Source organism: Phalacrocorax aristotelis, chromosome 1 (genome assembly GCF_949628215.1).
Source record: "Phalacrocorax aristotelis chromosome 1, bGulAri2.1, whole genome shotgun sequence".
Lineage (NCBI taxonomy): Eukaryota > Metazoa > Chordata > Aves > Suliformes > Phalacrocoracidae > Phalacrocorax > Phalacrocorax aristotelis.
The window spans coordinates 84,064,355-84,089,573 of NC_134276.1; the positions used below are offsets into that span (position 1 = coordinate 84,064,355).

General features: G+C 40.3%; 1 protein-coding gene across 1 annotated transcript in view; it reads left to right on the forward strand.

Annotated features, from left to right (window-relative positions):
• The window catches only part of GLRA2 (glycine receptor alpha 2), a 128,525-nt gene that overhangs the window by 90,229 nt on the left and 13,077 nt on the right, over window positions 1-25,219 (forward strand). The window contains exon 8 of the mRNA XM_075095888.1: window positions 8,830-8,979. Coding sequence (XP_074951989.1) covers window positions 8,830-8,979 — 150 coding nt within the window. The remainder of the gene's footprint in view (window positions 1-8,829; window positions 8,980-25,219) is intronic.

Sequence of the window (25,219 nt, forward strand, 5' to 3'; positions counted from 1 at the left end):
ATCAGAAATCTGGTTGTTTTTGAAGAACAAAAGAAAAGGACTTAGTCAAATGGTTCTGAGCTCTTATTCAAGGCTGATTTCTTGAAGACAGAAGAAGACAAAACACACAAAACAGGACCGAGAAAAAGAGCAGCGATGTGCAGAATATTAGTGGCGAGAAGCTGGTGCTTGGTGCTTGGTATTGCAGGTCTCTGTCTGAGACAGCTCAGGCACAGACTGTGGGTCTTACTGGCTTGTCTGAGATCTGACAAAACTGTGCCACCTCCGGCTGTGACATTGGGTTGGGGCAGGTTTGGATGCCTCTTGGTCCGCAACACTACTGCAGAGCATATTTTTGTCGGCCAGTGAAGCCAGACATTTTTACCAAGAGGGCAGAGAGAGGCAACCAGGCTGGAGACTGACAAACCCCACTATTTCCTATTTCCATATAGTGTTGAGGATGTGGTTGAACTGGTGGGAGTGGTGGTGTCCCCTGACCTGTTCTTGTCCAGTGTTTTTCAGGATCAGGGCAATGAGAAAAGTCAGTGGTGCCCTGGCAGATGCCAAGGTCCTAATTAATGATGAACAGAGGAATCTGCATTTTTCCCCCCCTCTCTCTCTTTCACAGTTTTGATTGTCCCCAAAATCTGTTTCTTCAGGCAGCTGAAAAGAGACAGAGAGAAATAACTAGTCCCTTTATTATTTGGTCCATCCATGTGCCCAGACTTCACACACCCTGGTCCAGATCTGCTCATTCCTAGTTCCACTCTGCCCTTTTTCACGGGGCATGGACAAAACACAGTTCTTGGGGAGGGTCACCAGCATCTCCTGTTTCCAAATAATTCAGCATTTCCCATCTGTACCATCTTGTTAACCATTTCTGAGTGGTCTAGGCTGGACCTGAACTTCTGGCCTAGATGTAAGAGACATTTCCACTTTATTGTCATCTTAGTGAAAAGGGATACAACACATAGTTGACCACCTGTTTGCAAAAGTGGGCTTTTGACCCCGGCTACAATTTCAGTTACTGTTACTTCATTCCAAGTAGAAGAGGTCGGCCCACCCCTGCATTATCAATGCATGGTAAAATCACCCAGTTTGCTCCCAAACTGAGAACCAACACCATTATCTGTCCAAAGCACAAGCCTTTGTTTTCTCAGCTGTAACATTCTTGGTTAGAAAAATTGCCTTAAGCTATTGCTCAGATGTATTTTTTTTCTTTGTCTGAAAAATAGTCACACTATTTTCAAGGAAGTAAAGGGCTTTTGAAGTGGAAATGGTACATCCTGTCTAAATTTCATGTGCAGAAAGACTGAATTGTCAGGAATGGGAAATACAAAGCAACCTCACCATATGATTGCACAAAGTGACACATGATGAACATGCCAATACTTCATATGCCCTTGGGAAGGAAAAACAAGCAGTCTTGGCTTCGCCAATCTGATAACTGATTCTGTATTTGTGGGATTACATTTTTCAAAGGTGGAAATATGCTTTTTGAGAACAAGGAGCATAAAGTATGAATAGAAACAGCCTGTGCTAAAAAGAAATACTTTATTGCTTCACTAGAATGGCTTTCCTTTACCTGGAACACAAATTTACTTTTTTTATATGAGTCAGGTAGAATATAGTTACATAATTTGAAGAAATATCGGTCTCCATTGTGCAGTTACTGCTCTGCTCTCCCTTTGTCACATCCTGCAGGATGTACTATAACACAGTCCTGCATCATCTGAATCGGTGCTAGCCACATGTTGCAGAGGTACACAAAGTGTTGGATAATACCTGCAGTTTCTTGGGGCCAGCTCCACTCTGAAGGACTGGAACATCTTGCTCCAGGGTCCTGTGTCTGAGCATCTTTGTAAATACCTTAACCCCCTCATCATCTTCAAAGACTTGAAGAAAACTTTTCTTCATCTTTGAAGGAAATACAAACCATAAATGGTTTCAATACTTTTCCTGGCTTGAATGCAGTAGGCATTTAGTTCTGCATCAGCAGTGGGTAGGAGGTTTAGCATCACATGAGTTGGCAGAAACAGCGATAGAAATAGAGCAAAAAATTTTAGATGAATAGTTTATTCACTGAAAAAGGCAATTTTGGGTGACTGGAACAACTTGGTAGTCCCTGCTGAGTTAGGTGGATACTTTCAGATGGAATCTGAATAATGGAGGGAGGATTAGAAAGTTTGTTTCAGCATTTTTAAATTAAATATTTCTTGCTTGTTTCTTGTTTCATTTTGAAAATTGCCCACATTTCATTTAAACATGGAAGCTGAAGTAAGTATTTCTGAAAAAAAAAAAGAAAGAAAAAATTGTTGAGAAAAATATTTTGGTCAATTAAACAAAATGGGGGGGGGGTTTAGTAAAATAACTGGGAAAAGAGTTTCACATTCACCAAATATTGACATTTTTTCACTCATCCAACACGCAAACAAAATTAGTTATGTCATCATCTCAGAACAGGTATTTTACTCTGAGGGTAGTATCTTGGGTCCTGAGTGGCACATTTGGGACTTGATTTTAACCCCATTTCACCTCAGAAGGAAAGAAGGTCACCAGCCAGGCTGGTTGTCTTCCCAAGCCACCTAGCAATGCACAAAGTGAGCTGACGAAGGACACTCACAACTTCCACAGGACGCATTCACTGATGAACCATCTGCTGTCAACAGCTGCCCAATACTATGAGCACTCATTTTCCAGTAACAGAACAGTAGGTCTGACAGCTTAACCTGTTTTATTGCAAAGTAAGTTATGGAAGGAATATGGACATTAAATTCTTGAAGAGACAAACATTTACCACAGTCTAGAAGACGAAAGCTTTCATTATCACTCCCTCCCCTGCAGAAGCAGCCACCTTCAAGAACAGGTCCCAAAGCCAGCTGTGATGGACAGTTGCTTTACTTCCTGAACACTTCATGGAGATTTCCTCACCAGGTGATCAATACCATTAATTTTAAACTTGGTGCAATCTAAACCACTTTCTGTTTTATGCTGTACTATCCACTAAGCTAAAAAGTCTTGTTGGCCTGACAGTGCACAGTGACTATGACCCTTTAAAATTGCACAGTGTGAAGGATAATTAACCAGAAAGTGTTGTAACACCAGAGTAGTATAAAATGACTAAGTGCTTAGGACTGGGAAAGTAATTTACATTTTCTGATATAAATTTGTTTTAGAATGCTGATATTTTGTGGGGTGAAATACTTGGGTGAAAGGAAAGATACAAAGTAAAAGTAAGACAAAAAGAAAATACTTTCCTTGTAATAGCAGCTGACAGCATGTTCTTCATTCAGAGACTTCTCTGCTTGGAAAATGTGATGAAACCAGGACTGGCATTTTCAGCTTCAGCTATATAAAGCTGATACGCAGGAAAGAGCTATCAATTTCTTTATGAACTCAAGATTTAAAAAAAAAAAGCAAACCAACTCAGTAAGTTTTATGATAACAGAGTTCCATGTAAGTGCTTTGGTTTTAAAAAAATAAAGTGAAATTTAATGCAACGACAGTGTCTTGTACTGGAAGGCAGTTTTACATAACTTTTGTTTCAGTTTTGATTTAAAATGTTACTTTGTTCTATTTCCAGATTTCCAATCTGAAAAATTCTCTGAAACCTTTTTCCCCAATAGATTTTTTTAATGCATAGGAGCAATTAATTTCAAATTGTAACATTTTCCAGTAGCTGAAAATGTTCTTCTTTGAAAAGTTCTTGCCTAGGATGTGGTATTGTGCAAAAGCAGAGGTTTGGGGCTTCATATCACGAGTCAAAAATATTTTTTCATGAGGTCCTATAAACCAAAATAAGTGAATATATATATTTTTAACACAGGTTGAGCACCTTGCATTGCATATTGAGGGTGTTTTCATAATGCAGAACTCTGGGAGAGAATGGATGTGTCCTTATTTCCATTTTACACCTGTTCAGCTGAATCACAGAGTTAAAACAGTTGTCTGGAGACTCATGAGGCTGGCGCTGCAGCAGAAATAGAGCTCACATTTGGGTTGATACACAAATGTCAACAGATGACAACTGCTCAACTGCAGGACCCATGACCATGTTTTCCCCTGGCTTCTCTCCACAAAAGCTTGCCTTACTCTGGTGGTGACACATGGCAATATTCCGAAAGGTACCCAGAAGCTGTGAGAGGGCCGTAGTGCTAAAATAGAGCTCAAAAAGTAGAAGGTTTAATCTTTGCAAGACCTTTATGAACAGTGTGATCCTCCTTAGGCTTTCATTTCCAGGAACTTCACTGGGGTCATTGATGCTACAGCCGTGCATAAACTGGTCTTTTTAGATAGTTGTCATGGCCAAATAACAAATGAGGAAACTTATGAAGGGAAAGGAGTTGCTTTGTCACATTTACCATGCTCAGCCTTATCATACTTCGCTCTTGGTGCAGACAGCTCTCACTCTGAAAAATTTCCCTCATTAGCTGGCCCTAAAACATTTACAGAGCATCTGAATAATTGATGTAATTTATGGTTTTATTGGTGCAGCCATTAAATCCCCTCCCCCCAGACAACCTTAGAGGGGAAGCTCTGCAACATTCAGCAAAAGTGGAGTGGCTATTTAAAGAAAGAAAAGGGCAAGAAATTCTTAACGTGCTTTCTGAACACGATAATATTGAACAAGACAGAATTTGCAAACACCCACTTCTGAGAGTGCTGCAGAGTAAATGGATCCAGCATGCTGTTGCATTTACAAGCTTTTCAGATAAAGTTTTGCAAGGTCTACCTTTGAAAAAACACCAATCACTACTACTACTTGATAGCTTGATAATGTTTGCACTGAATTTTTAGTGTTACTGCACACCTTACATTCTGTCCTGCAAGTAAAATTACAGGAAAGGTGGCAAATGCTCAAGTAAAAGTGTCTATTACATAGGTTTATGTGGATAACTTATTTTATTCTGCTCTATTCTGTTTAGGATTACACCAGGACACTAGCTAAGAGAGAGGCTTTATCTAGTCAATGTACACCTATATCAAGCAGACATATATACCTGAAATAGCCATCCAAAACTCCAGTCTTGGTCAAAAATGAGAGGCTGGCATTTTTAGGGTACAGTTTGCTTGCCTATAGTATAGATATCTACCTTCCACTTAGATACATTTTGTCCTAAAAGTGCTTATTTCTTACCATTATTTTAAAAAAACATGCATGTACATAACACGGTGAGACAAAACCTTCTAAAAGAAAAAAATCAGGGTCTATAATGTCCTACATGTATGCAGTAGTGACTCTGGAGCATGAGGCGTGGACATGGTAGTTAAGGAAGCTGGAGATACAGTATTGTTTGACAAGGCCTTACAAAAGCAGGTGATGTAAGCCTTTTAGTGGAGTTTTCAAGATATACTATGATCTGGGAAAAAATAGCTGGTAATGTTTTTTAGTTTGGTGGAAGAACCTCCCAAAGCAATGGATCTGCCTATGATATCACTATGTACTAGGTTTTGCAGACCCCAGCTCCTATGACTGTGTCACTCAGCAATATTTTTAATTAAAAATTAGATGTGAAAGGTTCCTTGTATAGTGCAAAGGAGAAATAAGCACCTAAGAATGAGATGCACAGTAGAGCCTGCTGAGTGGAGAGTTTCCTGTGGAGTTAAGTGGGGAATGGCTGAGGAGCTCTTAGAAAAAGACATTTCATTGGAACCACAATAAGAAGTTACAGCATCTGGAAGGCAAACGGTTATAGCACTCACCTGGATTGTATAGATCAAATTCACATCCTTTCTGTGCTCATCTCACTGAGGAAATTGTTCAAGCACCATGAAATATTCTGTGATAGGGCCTTCTCAATCCCTGCATGTGTTTGAGACACAGAGACAGACCTCATATTACACTGTTTAAGATTTGCATCTAGGAAGGGGAGACTCTGTTCCCAGTCCCCAAGCCAATGGATTTTAAGTTTTCATACAAAGCAGAACAGCTTCAGCAAGGCTGGTTGAGGGAGGTACACTTCAGATCAGTCTACAGTCTGGTAGATGTGACCATTTCCTAGTTGAAGGAAGACATAGGTTAAAGTCAGCTAAACCAGACAGAGACCCTAAAATCCACTGCATCTTTGCACTGTGCACGCTTTAGATATCAACGTGCTAGTCCAAAATCTGGACACTCACTTTAGGACTTCTTTGGAAACTTGTACCAGCAAAGGCCCTCCTAGGTAGCTAGAAAAAAGTCTGACTTCAGAAAATTGCATGGGATTTTAGGCTTTTAGCAGCTTAATTTTGTAAATACTGGGGATACATAGATAAAAGAACATGAAGTGATTTGAAAACACAGGGATCAGAAGAACTTCTCCATTTATTTATTTTTAATGTGCTGTTTTCACATTTAAAGCTGTGCCATGGTAAGGCAATGGATAAACAATAAAACAAGCTACTTACCGGCAAAGTATATTGTGATCTTCTGATTCCAGCCCATCAGGCTGGGGTTAAAATAATCCATCTGGCTCAGCAGTTGTGTAGATGCCATTTATGGTGGCACTGTGTAAGTGGCAGGAAGGCTAACTCAGGCCTTCCTTTATTATTTTGCCCTCCCTACTTTAAGCCCACTAGGACAGGATTTGCACAGTCAGAAACGCTGATTCTTGTGGCTTCAGCTCTGCATTGTGCTGTCTCTGGCAGGACAGTCCAGCTGTCTATGCACATCTAATATCTCTCCAAAGGGCATTTGTAAAGAAAAACAAACTGCCCGTTCAAGGAAGGTAACAAATAATCTAAACTCAGCTGCATTTTATAGAAATTACAGTGACTTGATTTTTCCCATGCCTCAGCCTGTGGCACAGAGTGTCTGGGACATTGTTGAGTTTTCATTGGGTTTTACAGCTGCTCGGTAAAGATGTCACTCGTAAGATATTTTTATGTGTGGGAGAGAGAAATGCATACCTGTTCTGTATCTAATTGAAAGGCACAGATTCATAGTGTCACCGTAGCCTGCTAACTCCTCCTTTTCCATCTCAGCCTGCGCATGTTGTATTGTGGGCATTGCAGCGGGCATGGCAGTGTGGAGCTGGAGTGTAGCCTCATCTACAGAAATGTATGTTCCCCATGATGCAGGCTGGATAATGGTATTTGGCCTCTCTCAAATATCCTGCTCAGTGTTCAGGATCTGCAGCATGGAGCTCTGTATCCTTTCTGCCGTGATTTAAATGCCACTTCCTCTGCTCGTATTGCTTGCTGGAGCACATAGTGCAGTCATTTCCATTTGACGGTAACAAAAAAATGTTCTACAGGGTTTCAAAAGTGATGCTATTCAAGCACATGGTAAACAGGAGCAAAATCTACTGAACTAGGTGTGCTTCCCTTCATCATGAAACAGTAGCCACGACCATAACAACAAGGTCGTTTTGAATAGTGTGTGCAAAGGGTAGAGGTAGAGTTTTCCAAGGTGGAGATTGGGTCTCCTAAACATTAGAGTGTTAAATACACAACACATCCTTTCCTCTTCTTTTTTCAGACCCCTGTATGTTTTGACTGCATTGAAATATTTGGCCTGCAGGGTATTATTCAGATGTTAAATGCCTTTGGTTACAATTTTTCAGAGTTTAGGTATGATCCATTTTGCTTATCTTGATTCAGTCATATGGTGGTGCCATTTGAGGTGACCTTGGATACCTGAGACATCTCCAGAGGACTGGTTAATATAATAGTGGACATTTGTGCTCTGCTGGATTAGCAGAAGGAGGCTAGGTACCTAATGTGGCAGTACATGATTCTTTTATCTAGACAGCTGAGTAAAGCCCCATGTGCCTATGCTGAGACAGTGGTTCTAAGCTCCTCTTTACAGAGATGAAGGTGAAGAAGCACAGTTTGTGGGTTATTCATCACATCCCAAAGAATACAACTAAAACAGTTCAGATGCATTGCATCCTAGAAATGCCCGTTCTTCATTCCTTGATTTATTTATATCAAAGGAGTTCAGACAACCAGCTCACATGTATGTCGTAGACAGTAAAAGTCAGATGATTTTAATTCCACCCTGGATGTAATGCTTGATAACCAAAAGAGACAACCTGCTGTTGCCTAATCAAAAGATCTTTGCTTAAAAACTGAAAGACTACAAAGAAAGGCAGACACCAAATACAGCTATGGAGGACAACGTGCCTTTGATATGCATAGTGTGTAGCTCTTTAACTGGGTACTGTTTAGCCCCCTGTGTGGGTAATATGATAAAGATCTTGTGACATTGCAGTGCTGTAATACATCAAATTTTATTGTGGACCAGTCAATTCAAATCAGAATAGGCTTTTACTAGAACAGAGGCATTTGGTATTTGTAGTAGATAATATCCATTAAGACTTATTTTTCTTATAGAGTTGTTGGATAAAGGTCATGCAACTAGGATCAAATATTTAATAACACATATTAATAAAATCGTATCAACTACTAGGATACAGTACTCTGAGTTTACATTGAGGTTATGGATACCAAATACAGCTATTTGATCAATATGGTAATTGGTTCATAAAAGAAGAAAGAGATTATAAACTTTCTAGAGTTGTCTTTCAATAGGTATTATATCACGCCCTGTATTCGTATTCTCTCTGATAAGCTGTGATTGTGACTATAAAAACTCTTGTATTTTGTTAGACTAATCCTGATTCTTTTCCTAAAGGCAGTAGCTTGTAATTTGTGTATTCTTTGTGAACACGCATTTCCATTAATAGTTGGATTATTTATTTGTTATAAACCAATAAACTAACAAACCAAAACACAAAACAAGAAAAAAACAGCTCAGTGAACAACTGGAACTCATGCTGTGCAAAAATGTATTTGTTTTTTCACGTCAATATCTTCAGCTCATTAAGAATTTTGAAATATAACATGCTGTGTCTTATTTCTTTGTAGGTCTCCTATGTAAAAGCTATCGACATCTGGATGGCCGTGTGCCTTCTCTTTGTCTTTGCTGCATTACTGGAATATGCAGCAGTCAACTTCGTTTCACGGCAGCACAAGGAGTTTCTGAGGCTTCGAAGAAGGCAAAGAAGACAAAACAAGGTACAGCTGCTCTTTACTTGGGGTGACTGCACACTGACATGCGGTTGATTCCTCACCTCAGTTTTTCTTGCCCTTGGAGGACAGTCTTATTCTAAAGTTTCCTTTTGAGTGATTTACTCCTTGGTAAAGATCTGAAAACTGGCTGCTGGCTTTATCTGCAGTTTATGAAGTTACTGATAAATGTCAATAGATTGGTCACTGATTCCAAGAATTTTATCCTCTTCTTGCAATTGCTGAGGCAGCTGTACATTTACCTGTGAAATTAGATTTTCTTCTAATCCCCAAATATTGTGCTGTTATGTGGCACACACCAGTGGCTAAGGAACAGCTGGAAGCAATGACATAGATAGAGTACCAATATTATTTCTTTGACATCATCCAGATGTGCTGACATCAGCACATGCTTGAGAAATATCTTTTCTAGGGCTACCCTAGCTAGTCATGCTACAATGGGAGATTCCTTAGCCCATTGCAGAGTGATCAGCAGTTCTGTCCTTGCTTCTAAACCACCAGCGGCTGGTGTCTTTCCCAGCTGAAACCAGGAAACATGTCCACTTTAAAAAAGAGAAGGTTTAGGACAATTTCCTCCCTACATTCTACTCTTCTGCAGTTTGTTACTGATACTAAGTTTAGATTTTTAGCAAAGGGACTATTTGTATCATTATCACATCATTTTATACCAGTGACTGAAATGTAGAGGAGAAGCTTGTTTTTAACCTACATGCCAGTCTAGAAATATTTTTAGGAAGTCTGTCCACCTTTCCTGATTTTTGTTTTGGTAAATGGAAAGACAAGAATAATCATTAAATTGAACTTTATTCCAGTTATGATCATTCCCACAACTATAAAGGTTTCATCCTTCCTGTATCTGTGTCACTGGTTTTCAGTATCAATAGAAACATTTAGGTTTATGCGTTTGCAAAGTGGTAAGTATTTGCTTGAGCTGCACGAGTGCTTCAAGCCACAAATAATGGTTTTCTTCACAAGAGGGATGACAACAATGGCACAGGGCATTTGTGTTTTGACAGGTCTGTCTAATAAATGTTCTGCAGCTAATGTAATATTTGATGGATGCTCTGGGAAGCAATCCAGTGCTGTTCTCTGGTTTAATATTACTGTCAGGTGAATTGAGGTTCCCGTTAAGATTAGATTACAGGAGAGGGCAGAAATGCTTGCCTGTCTGCAGGCACACGTGCCAGATGCACCGCCACTGGAAGCCTTTGTTTCCAAAACCAGCATGACAGCAGCAGAAGCTGCTGTTTGGGGTCTGTAATTTCAGGTTTGGATACGGTGTCCTCTTTAGAGATCAACAAGTAGGCAAGAAGCCACCTTTGGTAGGTAATGGTACCCAGTGGCATCGCTCAAAAATTATGAGGTTTTGGTCCATGGAAGTGGTCATTCATCTGCTGTGGGAATGATTATTCTGGTGACTATTAAAAGAAAGTTATTTAAAACCAAATCACCAGAAGACCTGTGTTTATCCTAAGCCAGTCAGTACTTTGCAAAATGGGTAATGCCCCAATTAAATACAAGGAAATATTCTGCTGGAGTAAGAGACACCTATCCATTTGCACAGGCTTGCTTTCACTCTTCCTATGAATCCACTTGCAAGAATTTCAAGAAAGGGAATAATGTTACTAAGGCCATCCTTTTAGGAGGTGTTTTCTGCGTCTCTTGACTTGAGTTTGTCTCTCACAATTTTCTCCGTTTATTTTGCTTTGAAAGTGATTCATGTTGTTTTGCATGATGGTCTTCTCTAACTGAGCCATTCTTCTCTTTGCGTGTTGTGTATGTGTGTCATCGTGTTTCCACTGTGATATTCTCATTCTTGCTGCTGCTATCTATGCTGACACTCTGGGGACAGGCACAGACTATGACTGTTGGGAATGAAAGCGTCGAGTCCGTGCGGCGCATGAATGGCTTGAGAAGCAAAGAGTCATCAGCTTACGGGACAGTGAATCAGATCGGCAATTCAAGTTTGAGGGTAAAACTGTAGAGAGAAAGAGAAAGCAAGAGAGAATTTTAGTATGTGCAATGATGTCATAAATCAGCAAAATGGATGATTTTGATGGCATCACCAGTAGTCTCTTGTATTCTCTTTGCTAAATGTCCGCACAAAATATACAATACTGTCCCCAGCATGAACAGCAGTTTCATGTTGTACATTCTTGTGGCCCATCCTTATGCTCGCTTTTTTCCGTGGTTGGCCTGTGCCACCCCCATTCCAAACCTCCCAGGGAAAGTGCATGTGTATTCAGTAGCTTGCTCCTGTATAAATACGGGGTGAATGGGGGGGACAGGAGCATAGGAAATGCCTTGAGACAGAAAATCCCACTGTCATTTTTCAGATGCGCGCATTCCAGCAAAACTTGGTATGTATAATGAAATGCATTTTTATTAGTATCATATTTAATCTTGAACCATCAACCTGCAGTGTTCCTCCTTGTGGTGTCCTGGGCTCTGCTTAGTGGAGTATGAATATCTATGAATGAAAAAATGTATTTTGTTGGTTTCTTTTTATTTCCTTGGTGAAGAGCCATGGAGCTGAAATATTTTACACAGGATAACATGTAGCAGATCTGAAGCAATATGATAGCAGCTGATAGATCCAGATTACGGGTGAGTTGTGGAGGTAATAAAATCAGTGATGGAGAGAGAAATGAGCTTAGTGTGCAGCTCACTGCTTGGTACTGGTGGCTGAGAAATGAAATTTATTCATTTAAATAAAATGGGACCAGGATTTAAAGCTCTTAGGACCTGATTTCCCAGAACAAAAACATTGCCTGAGCAGCTTTTGAGCTGTAATGGGCCTCTGACTTTGATCAAGCTCTGTAAAGTTACATGATTATAAGATGCAGATGATTTCAGCGGATTTTGTACACTGTAAAGGGAATCAGTAGCTTTCAAAATCAAAGCAAAAATCACAGTTCACGTTACACAGCAAAATTAGGATAGAGGTTTTGCAGTGCAATAAATTGTTCACTTTCAGAGCTATGGTATCAAGCGGTAGAAGAGAGCCTTCATTGCTGAATATTTTCCACTGTTGAAATAATAATATTTACACATATACAAAACTGAATGTAAAAAGAAAAATGTCAAGGTCTCTCTAGAAGATAGGACCAATATTACTATGCTGTCACTGGAAAGCTGATGCCATACAACTACAAAAACAGTCCAGGTAGCCAGTGTTGCATGTCTTATCAGTGACATAGTGCTACTAGTCCAGCTAAGGTCCATGTAAGGCTTGTTTACCCTCTCTCTAAGGAACACTTGCAGAAACCTCTCTTCTACTTTTGAATATTGCATATTTCATATGCAGCCAGGACAGTACGCAGTGAGGCCAGGTTGCTGCAGTATTTTTGCTGCAAAGCCCTAAGAGCCGGAGTTGCACTGGTGTTGATTTCCCCAGAGAACTCCCACCACAGAAGCGACATGCACTTGAGAGGTGAACAGAGGAGACATACCAAGATGGAGGTTTCTGGACCAATGATATCGTAGCTGCGGCTCAGTACTTTTCTGCTCAAGAGAAGGACGTTTTTGTGCAGAGGAGAACAGAGCAACATAGCCTGTGGTGCCACAAGAAGCCTCACCAGCAGGGATCTTGACTTGCTGAGGCATTGCACTCTGAACTAGGGTTTATGGTGAATGTGAACCTAAAAGTCACAGGCAAGTGATTGTGACACAGGCAGGAGGAGATAGTGTAAAAAAGGGCTAATTGACTATTTATACTGCACCATCCAGTGCTAATCTGGGGAGAGAAAAAATAGGCACCAAACCATGCCTGATCAGGATTCTTGGGTTTAGCAGCTAGACCTACAAATCAAGAGAAATACTGTTCTCAGTTTTGTAAGCCTGTATCTCTGTCACTGCTTTCTTTATTGGTTCTGCTGGGTCTTGTTCTTAGTGCTGCAACCCTCAGAGCATTATATGAAAGCACAAGGCACCTTAAGAGACCATCAGATCTCTTAAGCTAAAGATCAGACTGGTTAATGTTTCTCTAGGAAAGTCTGGGTTGGGTTGTTGACGGTCCAGAAATTGTATTTACAGCTGAACCATTGACCTGTCATTGCATAAGAACAGATTGCACTTGCAGGACCTGTTGCCATCTTCCATACAGAATAAAACCCCATATCCTCAGGTAATGAGTGCTTCAACCTGTGTGCCTTCACCATGCTGTTTCTGCTGGAGGAAGCATTCAATCCTTGTCCTAAAGATTTGCGTAGTCTTCCTGCTTACAGTGAAATACACCCAACAGTAGCAATACTTCACTGCTGAGAGAAATGATTGGCTATTTATTACATATCATGATACTACTTTTTGCGTAGAGAGAGTACAGGTTGCAGAAGCTGAGAGTCTGATGGTACTGAAAATGTAGTACGATTTTGTTATATTAAAATATAAATTTTGCAGAATGCCAAATCACCTGAAAGAAAGGAACATCTTTTTCAAATATTATTTGTAATAGTCAAAGAAGATTTGCTTATTTTTTGAAATTATATGTTTCCAGGGAAGCAGAACTGTGTTTACACAGGTTCAGTCATCCCTTTTTGAAAACAGTAATTATTATGTTATATGATCAGTGTTCAAAATGACTCACAGTACACTAGTATTCATACCATCATCTCAAAGATGACTTCCTAAATTATATGTGTGGTGATTACCACTGTGACCAAGAATAGGGGTTAAGTTTGGGACCGTTGGTGTTAAAAGCAATATTTTATAGCTCGAACCAAAAAAATATGCAGCTGGAGGCTGTGACAGACTTTAATCCCATGTGCAGGGAACACAGAGCAATACAAATAACAATGCTGCAGCCAGGGGGGTTCACATGCATGCAGATTAGCAAAGGGAGGCACAAATGGTGTTTTCAAATGAAAGAGCTGGGACTGAGACTAAGTGATTACAACAGCAAAGGATAACTCCGCTACACAAAGATGGCAGCACCTGGATGAGTGCTTCAGAGAACGGCTGGTCTCTGGATGGAGCTGCAGGTGGCAAGGCAGGTACCCCAAGTGCCCAAACAGAGTCACTGCGGCTGTCAGGATGATACAATATTTCCATCTTTAAAAATAAGAGGGACACATTGGGTAACAGTGATTTTCAAATTGCTGTCTCTGCCATTTTAATCATACTGAAATCCCTCCGTCAGACCCCCCCAAACAGATTTGTAAGATTTTATAGCCTTGCCCGCTGAAAAAAAATCAGTGCCTTCAGCCTGACTTTGCCTTTAAAACACTAGGTACTACTGTCCCCAGTGGAAATTTTTGCTCGCTAGCATCCATGTGCACCGCAGTCGGCGGGATGATGTGCACGCTTTGCGTTATGTAAGGTGCTACATCATGTGAATAATGGAAGTGCTCAGGGAAAGCCCTTTTTGCTGAGCTATTTTTGGTACTCACCGGGCAAGCTCAGGCACACAAGTTTCATTGTGAAAAACAGGAATCCGAGTCTGAATGGCTTTCTTTCTCACACACGTCTTGCTTACTTAATGGATTAAAGTGCATGTAGCTTCCGCTGTAGATAAACACCCTCAAGATATTGCAGTTACTTTTCTTTCTCCAGGGCAATTGCATTAGCACTTTAATGTAACTTCACAGAAAAAATCCAGCAGAAGATAAATACACAAAAATGATCATTTAGCTCGAAGTTACAGTCCCACATACAACTGCACAGAAGCAGTTAAATAATAGACACAATGCATTTCAACATGTTGCCGTGTCACCTTGTGACTTCACCTGAATGCCCTTGTCTGTCATTTTATTGTGAGCATGAATAGGCTGGGAATGGCCCTAGTTAACATCAGTCGAAGTATCTTTATTGTTTGTTAAATGGACTTACTACAGTGACTTTAAACATTTAAACAAAAACATAATTTCGAATTTGAAAAACATCTGGATTTAAATCCTTAGTCTAGCTCTAGGCACAAGTCTAATGAGAGACAGGAGTCCCCAGGGAGAGAGTAACTTGTAGGAAAAGAATCAGTTCAGCCGTGGGCGCGGTATCCAAGCAATGGATCCAAAATCTAGTAACAGCAGTCTGTCTAAGTGGACAGACTAAGCTTACTAGAAATGCAGATTTTCCAATGAAAAGCAAACACAAAGAAACAGTGGAAGAGAGAAATTGGTTTTTATAAGGGACTGCTTATATGTCATGAAAAGTGAAATGGAAGCTTTTCCCTCCCTTATTGGAGGAGGGAAGGTAAAAAGTCTCAAAAGAAGTATCTGTGTTTCATGAGTTTTACAGCCTCAAACATAATAAGATGGGGTGGATTTTTCACCCCAGACCAAGAAACAGAAGAGAAAAAAGATAATTACATTTCAGGGGTGAAAACTCTGAAAACCAAATAAAAATCTGGGTACATTAAACATTCTGTAATCAAAGGCGGACTACTCTATGAAACACGTAATAACAGTTCCTGCGAAAGACCTCCAAATATCAAGTCCCAAATATCTAAGCATTAATTAAAGCTGGTAGACTACAAGTGTGCAAGCTGAAGTAATGGAATCCAGGTACTGGAGTAAAGGCAAAGCCAGGAGAACAAAATCAGGACAAAATTCATACTTCTGAAGAAAATTAAATGCAGGACAGGGAAAAAATGCCTAGTCTAGAGGTGGTGGAAACCAGAGAAGTGGAGAACTGGTAAGGCTGCAGAACAGTGAACCTTTATATCCACTGCAATGATCAGAGCGGTACAACATGGAGTACTCAGTGGGAGCAGGGGACAGATAATCAAACTGTAGGGACCAAGCACGGCACCAAAGTAGCAAGTAGGACATGGTACAGTACAATGACTCATGTTGGCCAGCTCGCAAATCCTTTAGCAAATTACTCCTTAGCATCAAATTAGATACGAACAGGATATAAGCATTGTAAAACTAATTTTAAAGGGACTACAGAACTAATATTACAATATTTCAAATCTGGAATGACAAAAGGACCACATCCTGCACCACCTGGGACAGGTAGGAGTGGAAAAGCCAGGAGTACTCAATAAAGTTGTTTTTGTTTGCTTGGTAGTGTTACATTGCTTTAGAAACTCCAGCACCTCTCTTGTACCTACCCTGCACGCAATGGCTGAAAAGATCAGCTCTGAACTGACAAAGCCTTGGGGACTGAAGTTTGCACTTCACTCGAGCGAGTTTGTCCTGGTAGTTACTCATGAACAGCAGGAAACACGCCAGAAATGAACTCTGCAGTTTTCGAGCTCATGAAAGGTGCTCTCCAGCTGGGTGCAAATGTCTCATTTTTTATTATACCTAGGGGAGAGTGCGAACTGAAAATAGGCAGAGGAAGCTAGAAAGAGCCAGGAAGCAGTGTTCTTATTTTTGATGCTTTAAAGCAACAAGAAGGAGCTTTTCAAGAACCACCTGCCACAGGCACAAGCTTTTGTTTTCCAGATTATTTTAGAAAATGGTGATTCTTTCATTGAACATGTTCTGGCCCATCTTATTTCATAGAAAAAAAAGTGGAATAGGTGCTTCATGATAAAAAAATTAAGAAAGGGGACTTCAGGAGGAGTATGTTTAACTTAAATTGCCCTTATCCAAGACTCCAGAAAGAGAGTGAAAAGCCATTGCAGTCCCAAGATTTAGGCCTAGGCTGCACAAGGGGTCGAGGAAACAACCTTGCCCCAAAGTTGGCCCCTTTGTTCTTTCCCTGTAGGTAGCTTATCTTTACTCTTTCCTTCTCCAGTCAGGACCCACTAAAGCCCTGGTCTCAGGCTTTCTCACTGCAGTGATGGTCAGGTCCTCTTTTCAATGAGGGGTGAAGACACCTGGGAGGAGAACAGTTTCTGATCCCACATTGCCAGGGGTCCATCACGATGCCTCTTACCAGTTCCGAGTTCTCTCCCAAGCTTCATTTTCAGCATGAGTATTTCAGCATAAATAAATATAAATTAATATTTCTGCAAGAGAATGAAAGGGTCACACAGTTAGAGCCAAGCATAATGCAGGCTGAGAATACCAGCACTGCTGTATCCATGTATTTCTACCCTGACGTGCAACTGTGCTCACCCTGTGCATCTCCAGAGCATAGTACACTAGTTGTATCAAATTACATGGTAAATTGGTGAGATGGGCAAGTGTTCAGTAGGATCCATGAAATGCATATTTACATCTGACCCAATTAATCCCGTTCTCCACAGGGGATAGAAGCTGCTATTTGAATGTAATTAATTGTGAAGCATTCTGTAATGATGTTGTCCAAATGACATTGTGCAAAACCAAATTGTATTAACTAGGCTGTTGAAGCCTCATGCTGTCTCAAGGTCTGAAAAACTTCACAGGTTCCAGTAAAATCCAGCTTTTATAGTACTTTAAAACAAGTGGTGTTGAAGCCATTTGTTTATTTTTTTATCCAGAAGGAAACCAACGTTGTTTAGTCACTTCTGTTCAAGTTAACAGCCATTTCTTGTGTCGAACTGATCAATCAGAGCCTGATTCTGACATATTCAGTTTGATTTAATGATCAGACATGTTTATTTCACTTGATCCACTGCTAGAGCAAGATACTATTTACTGTAAATATGGATATCTGTACTTGGGTATTTCTATTGCCGCCTGGGATTTTTTTTTGTGGCTTTTTTTTTTTTTTAATAACACTAATCTATCTTGCACAAAAGAAGCAATTGACCAACTGGGAGTAGATGGATAAGTGGGGAAGGAAATTTTCTTTGCTCCAACATGAGGAGGGGTCTAGATATTGTTACATGGGAAGGAATAAAACACCTTGAAGCTCCACATATTCTGAGTGGTTTTTGCTGAGTCTTCCAAGAATCCTCACAAAGACCCATTTCAAGCTGGGAGCATCTGAAAGCTCTTTGCCAAGCCCAGCCACACGTCACTAAAAATTTGCCCACTTCTGCTCCTGTGACTTGACTCTCCCCATGGCATCTCAGAGCTTGCACAGCCCTGGCTCTTTCCACACAACACTTCTTTACTCCAGCAGGACTAATGTAAAGAAGGACTTACTATTGGAAAGCTTAGTTTTCCAGTGGCTGATTGAATATATCTGGCATGATGAGTGTGCCAGAGTATTTTTAGCTCTTGGATAAACAGATTGGAAAGGTCAGAAAAGTCTACTGTGGTTGCCTACACACGTGGAGTAACAGAAGGCCAGATTCCTACCTGTGAATTTCTGCATCGAGCCTGTAACTTCTCTCTGGGCAATAGCAAACCTCATTGAATCATTTAACTTCTAACTTGTGTATGCAATTTCTCACACAGATACTGCACATGGATTGGTACATACACACATATAAGTGCAAGTTATTTTACCAAGGTGCCAAGGTTTTCAATCTCTGTGATATCATGACAAGACTCCTAGGAGACACGATGCCTTTGTTTTTGTGCCTCACCTCACTCTCTTCAAGTGGTTCTCCATGTAGTTTTCTGAGATATCTCTTTCTGCTAGCCATGTGGAAGTGCTCTGCCTGTGACTGACTCATTCATTTTTCTGTTAAGCCTTCCCAACCCTGCTGGTGGTAGAGACTTGCCTTCAGGTGCTCTGTAATCTTCATCTGTCAAAAGAATAACTAATTAAGAAGGAAGATCACAAACCCTGCTCATTAGAGATTATCTGAGTTGCCCAAGTGTGAGACCTTGCATGCCATCCTAGGAAAGCAAGTTGTGCATTTCCTCTTCAGGATGTAAAGTCTTACAGGTACCTGCATGCAGCAAGCCTGATACTCTCTAGCACAAATTTTCCAATAAATTAATGAATCTGTTGTCTCTTAGCTTATGCCAGCTTTTTCTTTCACTTCCAGGGAGGACTCACTTTTCTGATATGGTTTGTTTCTGTTGTCAAATTGGCAGGAAAAAGCTGTACAACAGATATTTATGAAAAAAATAAAAAAGAAACCAAAGGGTTTTACCACATTAATGGTCTTCAGGTTTTGCAAAGCACAGCGTAGAACTAGATACTGAGTCTTATTTGACCCATCGCAGCATTTTCATCTTGTAGGCTTTTTTCTGTGCTGAACATGGCAGGCAAGGGAAATTATAGTGGGTCTGATGCCACTACAGGCTGGTGAGATAGAGGGAACTTGTGCATCACAGGATGCTCTGTTAAAGCCTTTGGTATCTTCTGCCTGAAAGATGTACAAGGTCCTAATACCTTTTTTTTTCTCCATTACATACCTGGTTAGATGAATTAGGATGTATTTATCTGGTCCCATGTGTTTCATTGCATGTGCAGCATCGGGGCTTATACTGCCTAAGTACTCTGTCCTAACTTTGAAAGGCTGGTGACCCTGCCACTCTCATGGGACTTCCCATGCAAAATTTGGGGGACATTCTTGTGTTTGCAGATATTTACACCAATGACTGGGTACTCAAGTCTTCTGAAAATGACTCTTGCTCAGTAATTTTCCAGCCCTACCAATAAACTATGTAGGCATTTCCTATAATCTCCCAGTGGCTCTTGCGGAAGACAGTTACCTTTCTTGCAAGTTTGCAAGTCCTTGCCCCATCCTTTACAGAGGAGCAGTGGCAAATTATGCAGCTATTCAATTGCAGCTTCCTTATTAGACCATAATGTCAGCTATTCTTCCATCAGACGAGCCTCTCCTTGGGTATTTGTGCACGTCTCTGTGTGTGTGTGTCTAAGATGAAAAAGCAGAGAAGGCGTAACATATTTTAGATATTATCCTCCCTACATTAGCTCTACACTGTGTTTCCCAGATAGGTCACTGGATTTCTTTTGTGCCTGTCTACCTAGTAATTGCCAGTTTCCCCCAGGCTCTCATATGCTGGCATGTCCTGCCATGCCTGGGCTTCAGCTTTTCTGAATTTGTTAATTCTAGTTTTCTCTCTGAGCCTGTTATGTTTGGGTATCGTGCTTCTCACTCCAGGTAGCCTCACCAATATTTCTAGTAATTATTTCCCTAGCAAAACTAAAGAGGATTAGTTGTTTCATGATTTATCCGTTGCCTTTAAAATTATTGCTCTATATAGCTTTTTTAAATTACTTTTCAACCCTTTCCTACCAAGCATGAGCTTAATTGCTCTTCCTACCTAGTTTGCAAATCTGTTTTTTGGCTTTTCAGCCTAGTCAATGTGTTCTTTATGTCGCATTTGTTTTTGGCTTAACCTGTCTACCTAGTTACAGTCAAATTCCTTATCATAGACCCCATAAACCTGGACTCCTATCATAAATAATAGATCTTTATTGCAGATTAAAAAAAAATGCTTGTAAACAGTTGTTTTAGTAATGCCTACAGAAAAGTATAATATTGGATTTAGGTTCTTGTTTTCAGGTTTACAACCTGGGCAAAATGAACTTGTCACCTGTTTAAGCTAAACATGCTGCATTATATTCAGAAGGCAAAGGGACTTGGTAGGAACATTTCTTCTGGTCATTAACCAGACTTATAGGTTAAATAGCCAGTGCAGCTTTGAAATTCACAGGGCATCTGTTCAGTAACCAACCACATCTCTTTGCTGTGGGAAGCTCCATCTGGCGAAGATAAACTCCAGGAAGGCTGTCCCGTGCTAGGTCAGGGCTCTGCCTGGTGCAGGAAGCTGTCTGTGACAGCAATCCGTCCTCGATGCATCCTCCTGGGCTCTGGGACTTTGCAGCTCAAGGACTGTCTAAGCCAGAGGCAGTATTTTTGTGATGAGTAGCCTTTACTATTTATAGATAGAGCAGTCAGTTCCATGTGATGATTTATGAATTATTAAAACACTTTTCTTAGTCTTTCTATGAATTGTTCATATTAGCTTCTCAGCATCTGTGGGACTCGGAGTACACACGGCCACTGGAGCTGCCAGGAGTGTACGTTGGGAGTGAAAAAGGTGTTGGAAGTGGAGGAAGACCTTGTGCAAGGTTAATAAAGAAATAAAAAAACCCAAAGCTATATATTCAATGAAAGCAAACAGGATGAGTAATGGTTTTGCAAAGTGCAATGCATATTCACAAGCTTCAGTTGGTATTTGTCATGAACAAAGTAATACTGAATTCAGTGACTGTGCCTGCAAGGAGCGGAGGGTTGAAAGAGAATGGAGGAAAGCTAGTTATGCTGGTCTCCTTTTCTGATCTGAGGTATTTATTTTTGTACAATTAGATGAACAAGAGCAGGAACAAATTTAGCATTTCTAAGGACTTAGCATAAGCCAACTTCATCCCACCATTTCAGATCTTTCAGGTGGTGGCTGGGGATCCTTTAGTCCATGCAAGCAAGGGAAAAAAAAAGACAATGGAGGAGAGGAAGATTATTTGCTCCCAAAGTTTAAAAAAAAGTAATATCATGGAGCACCAAGTCAGTGCTGCTGTTCCAAACCTTCACCTTTCACGTCAGCTTCAGATCTTAAATAAAAGCAATTGATTAGCTAGCTGATGCAGTTCTTTTTTTAAAATGTTTCTGAGCACTGCCATTTTGTTCCTTATTTTGGATATGTCCTAGATTTGTGTGTCATGAACTTTGGTGGAGTCAGTTCTGTATTTTTCACTAATGGGTTGGTCTTTTATTATTCTGCCCTTATTGTTACCTGTGCTGCATGTTCATGCAGTGGAGATATAAACTGTACTTTTCCACAGGGACAAACAGGCATGTCAGGAAAGAGAAATAAAAAGTCCAGAGAGGGTAGCTTTTTGCAGGCACAGAAAATGGCTTGCTCCCTAGCTGTAAATACTTTTTTTTTTTCCAAGTTTGCACAAAGGTTGTTTTTCCCCAAATACACAGCAACTCTTTTCAGATGCTCCGGTGCTGTATGCTCCTGTTCTTCTATTACTTCTAGATACTGGGGGTGCCTGTTTGTGTTGTCTGTCTCTTATTTGCTCTTTGATCCTTGTTCACTTTCCCTTGTGGCTTATCTTGTGTTATTTTGTTGTAAAAATAATCTATTTGAATTTTGCTTTTTGACATGTGAAGACTGATGATTTTGTTACTCTTCTCTGTTCTGTTACTGCTTTTTCCTTTGTTTAGTGAGTTATCATTTGGGTATTTTCGTAGCTGGGGTTGAATAACAGGCTTATATCATCACAATGAATTTTTTTCATCAGATGCTCTGTTTGAACCTAACAGCTGTTATATATTCCTGAATATTTTTTGAACCTCATGTAAGGCTAATGGATGGTTTTATTGCATGTAGCTTCCTAAACAGTGTTCTCAGAGTCTCATTTTTTTTCTGTCACTGATATATGTTCCTTGCTGCCTAATGTGGCTGTCACGAGTCTGTCAAATGTTTACCTGCAGTGAGGTTTTATTCATCAGAGGGAAGACAGAAAAGTATTTTGGGGGGTGTACCACACCCTATCTCTTGTGTGAGCTGTGGGATGCCTTAGCCCAAGGCAGACACCTGCACTCCCAAAGGGCTGTACCTTTTGGGTACAGGAGTGCCCCTGGGGTAATTGGCATCCCATGGTGGGGTGCGAATTTTGACCTTTCTTTTCCCACAAGTCCTCCGCTCTTGCCTTCCATATCAAAGTGAAGATGTCTTAGGAATTGGTATCAAATTCATGTGAATCTGGGGATCTTTTCTGCCGGCAGTTTTCAAAGCTTCAAAGCAAAGAGGCTTAGACTTCAGCCTCTTTGCATGTTTAAAGCATTACAACACAGAGAAATCTGTTTGGCCTGGATGGTTACTGATTTCTATTCTGTTCTTCAAACTACAAACACAGAATCGTGGGATGGCAGGGAACAGGAACGGAAGAGCCCTTGAGAGCCAGCTGGCAGAGCTGGCATCAGGCAGTACACTGGGAGATTTACAGTTGCTGAAAATATTAATCAGTGCTCTTAAACAGTTTCTTCTGTAATGTGCCTAATATATCAGGAGTCAGTTTAAGAGAGATTTGTGAGGGCTTGTTCCTCAGGGAGACTGTGAGTTGAGTTATATCTCTTTGAGGATGTGTTGACCCACAGTTGAGTATTTCTGATTTACACACTATAATTCTCCTTGACTTGCAAGTACTCCTGAAACAAAGGTCAGTAAAAAAGTCTCTGACAATTATTTACCATTCTGAACAGGAATAGTAATAGCTTTTTCTATCCTAAGGCTCTTTGGTCCCCCTTCTTTCTGCAGCAGCACAGGTTACAGCTGCAGATATGCTGCTGGAAAACAGCTACACAAATTTGTATTTTGTAACTCATGCCAATCTCCTACTGAGCTGTCTGCTTTCTGAGTCTGTGCTCTGATCCTTTCTTAGCACTGAGAACTGCCCTTCACCCTATAGCCCCTTTTAGAGGCTACTCCTAATTTTAACTTCTGTCTGGACTGAGGAAATAAATTTTCAACACATAAATTGGGAGCCAGGATTAATCCAATACTTATTTTGACAGTGATATAAAACTCATAAATGCATAATGCAGTCTAAAAACAACCTGCCTGAGCAATTAGCTCAGTAATCAGACATTTAAAAAACAGTGGCAGAAGAGCAGAGTTATGGATTAAGATGCATTATGATTTTCTTTCTTTAATAGAAAAGCATGCAGAATTTTAATTACGATCAGGAGATTTTACGTTTGCTGCAAGTACTCATGTGGGTTGCTAATGCAACAACTGTGGTTTGACAAGGAAGGACCTCACAAGGCAAGACTTGAAAACTGGCAGATAGGAATACAGTGACTATTTCATTTTGGGCCCTGCAAGAGAACACACATCTGAAATGAATATGTGACAAGTGGGGAGTATTGGATTTCTGTGTGAGGAGTTGACAAGTCAGACAAACAGCAGCCGTATATTATCTCTGATGGTGAAAAGATCACATCGTTTATAACCTTTGAAGCAACAGGAAAACTGAATGCAACATCATCTTATAATGATCTAAGAGAGAACTGTCTCTTTTTTTTTCTCCCTGGTTATATATAGCTGTTAGAGAGGGCCCTGCTGAGTAGAAAATGGAGCATATGATCAAGGGCAGTCCAGTGAGTCAATTTACTGACTAATACTGTAGATTATCATGTCAAATATATAGCACCAGCACTATGAACAATAATGAAGGCTAGTTTATTTCTTTCCTGTAAATTGAAATGAAGATGTGATTGGAATTGTCACACCTTGGATATATGAGCCAGATTCTCTTAATCATCCAAAACAAATTGCCTTATTCTTTATATTGACGTTTGTTTTAGGAGCCATTCCAAGATTGACAAGCTGAAACCATCTATTTAAATGTGTCAAACATGGTTAAAATATCCTCTAGGCTGCTGTCCCCTCAGGTGATGGTTCAATGGTCTTGCACTTTGAAATACCTGCTCCCCTCAGACCCAAAGAAGGGATAACTCAGCCTTTCATCATGTGGGGAGAAAACATTTGGTGCATCGTCATGCAGAGACACTGTAAATGAGCTCTGGGATCATCAGTAAACCATCCAGCCATGAAGCCGACAGGGCAAGGGACTCATAGAAACCCTGGATGGCCATCGACAGGAGCCTTTCCTTGCCTGGTCTTCTGTCTTCCCGTGCTTCAGAGTGAGAGTGAGCAAACACGAGGAGGGGCATATTGCCAGCATTGTGCAGACTCCATGGGTTTTCTTCCATTATTTTTGTATTCTTTCCAAATTACAGGGAGGACATATCCATGTGTTTTGTAGGTTTGTTTATGATGTTGATCAGTAAGATGGTATTCTCTGTGATATCAAATTGAACACCACTTGAAGAGAAGGTACAATATGAAGTTAGCAATATGGTAAAACTTCCACTCCATACAGAAGGGGTTCATTTTAATTTAGCGATACAGTACTAGGGTTCTTGTATTTTGCTGGTGTCCAAGCTCCAGGTGAAAGTCTGATCACATTTTGTCTGTCAAAATTCTAGCATGAGCAAAAACTTAGGGAAATAATATGTGAATTGCAAGTCATTGCCATTCCTTCAGGGAAAAAAAAAAAGAGTACATAATCAGTGTTATTGATTTCTAAACTCCTTTCTCTAAGAAGAGAGCTGAGAGTAATTGGAGAGGCATTTATTAACTGCTTGCTAAAGATAAGTCACAAAGCCCAAATATTGCTTATCTGTTAAGTATAATTTCCTGAAGGTGGTGTGTAAACTAATATAGAAATTAGCACAGTGTTATAAATTTAGCACATATAAGGAAAAGCAGATGGTACTGCTGTGATTGGACATGTCACTGGGGCATTTCAGAGCATGCCAAAACTTTAATCTATTACTATTTGCATATACTACCATGTCACTCAGTTTTCAGTAGACTAGAACAACATGTACTGTGCACAAAAAGCAACTCTTTTTGCTGAGCTTTAAACTTCGAATAAAAACAAAATCCCGCTTGCTGGTTTTGCAGCACTT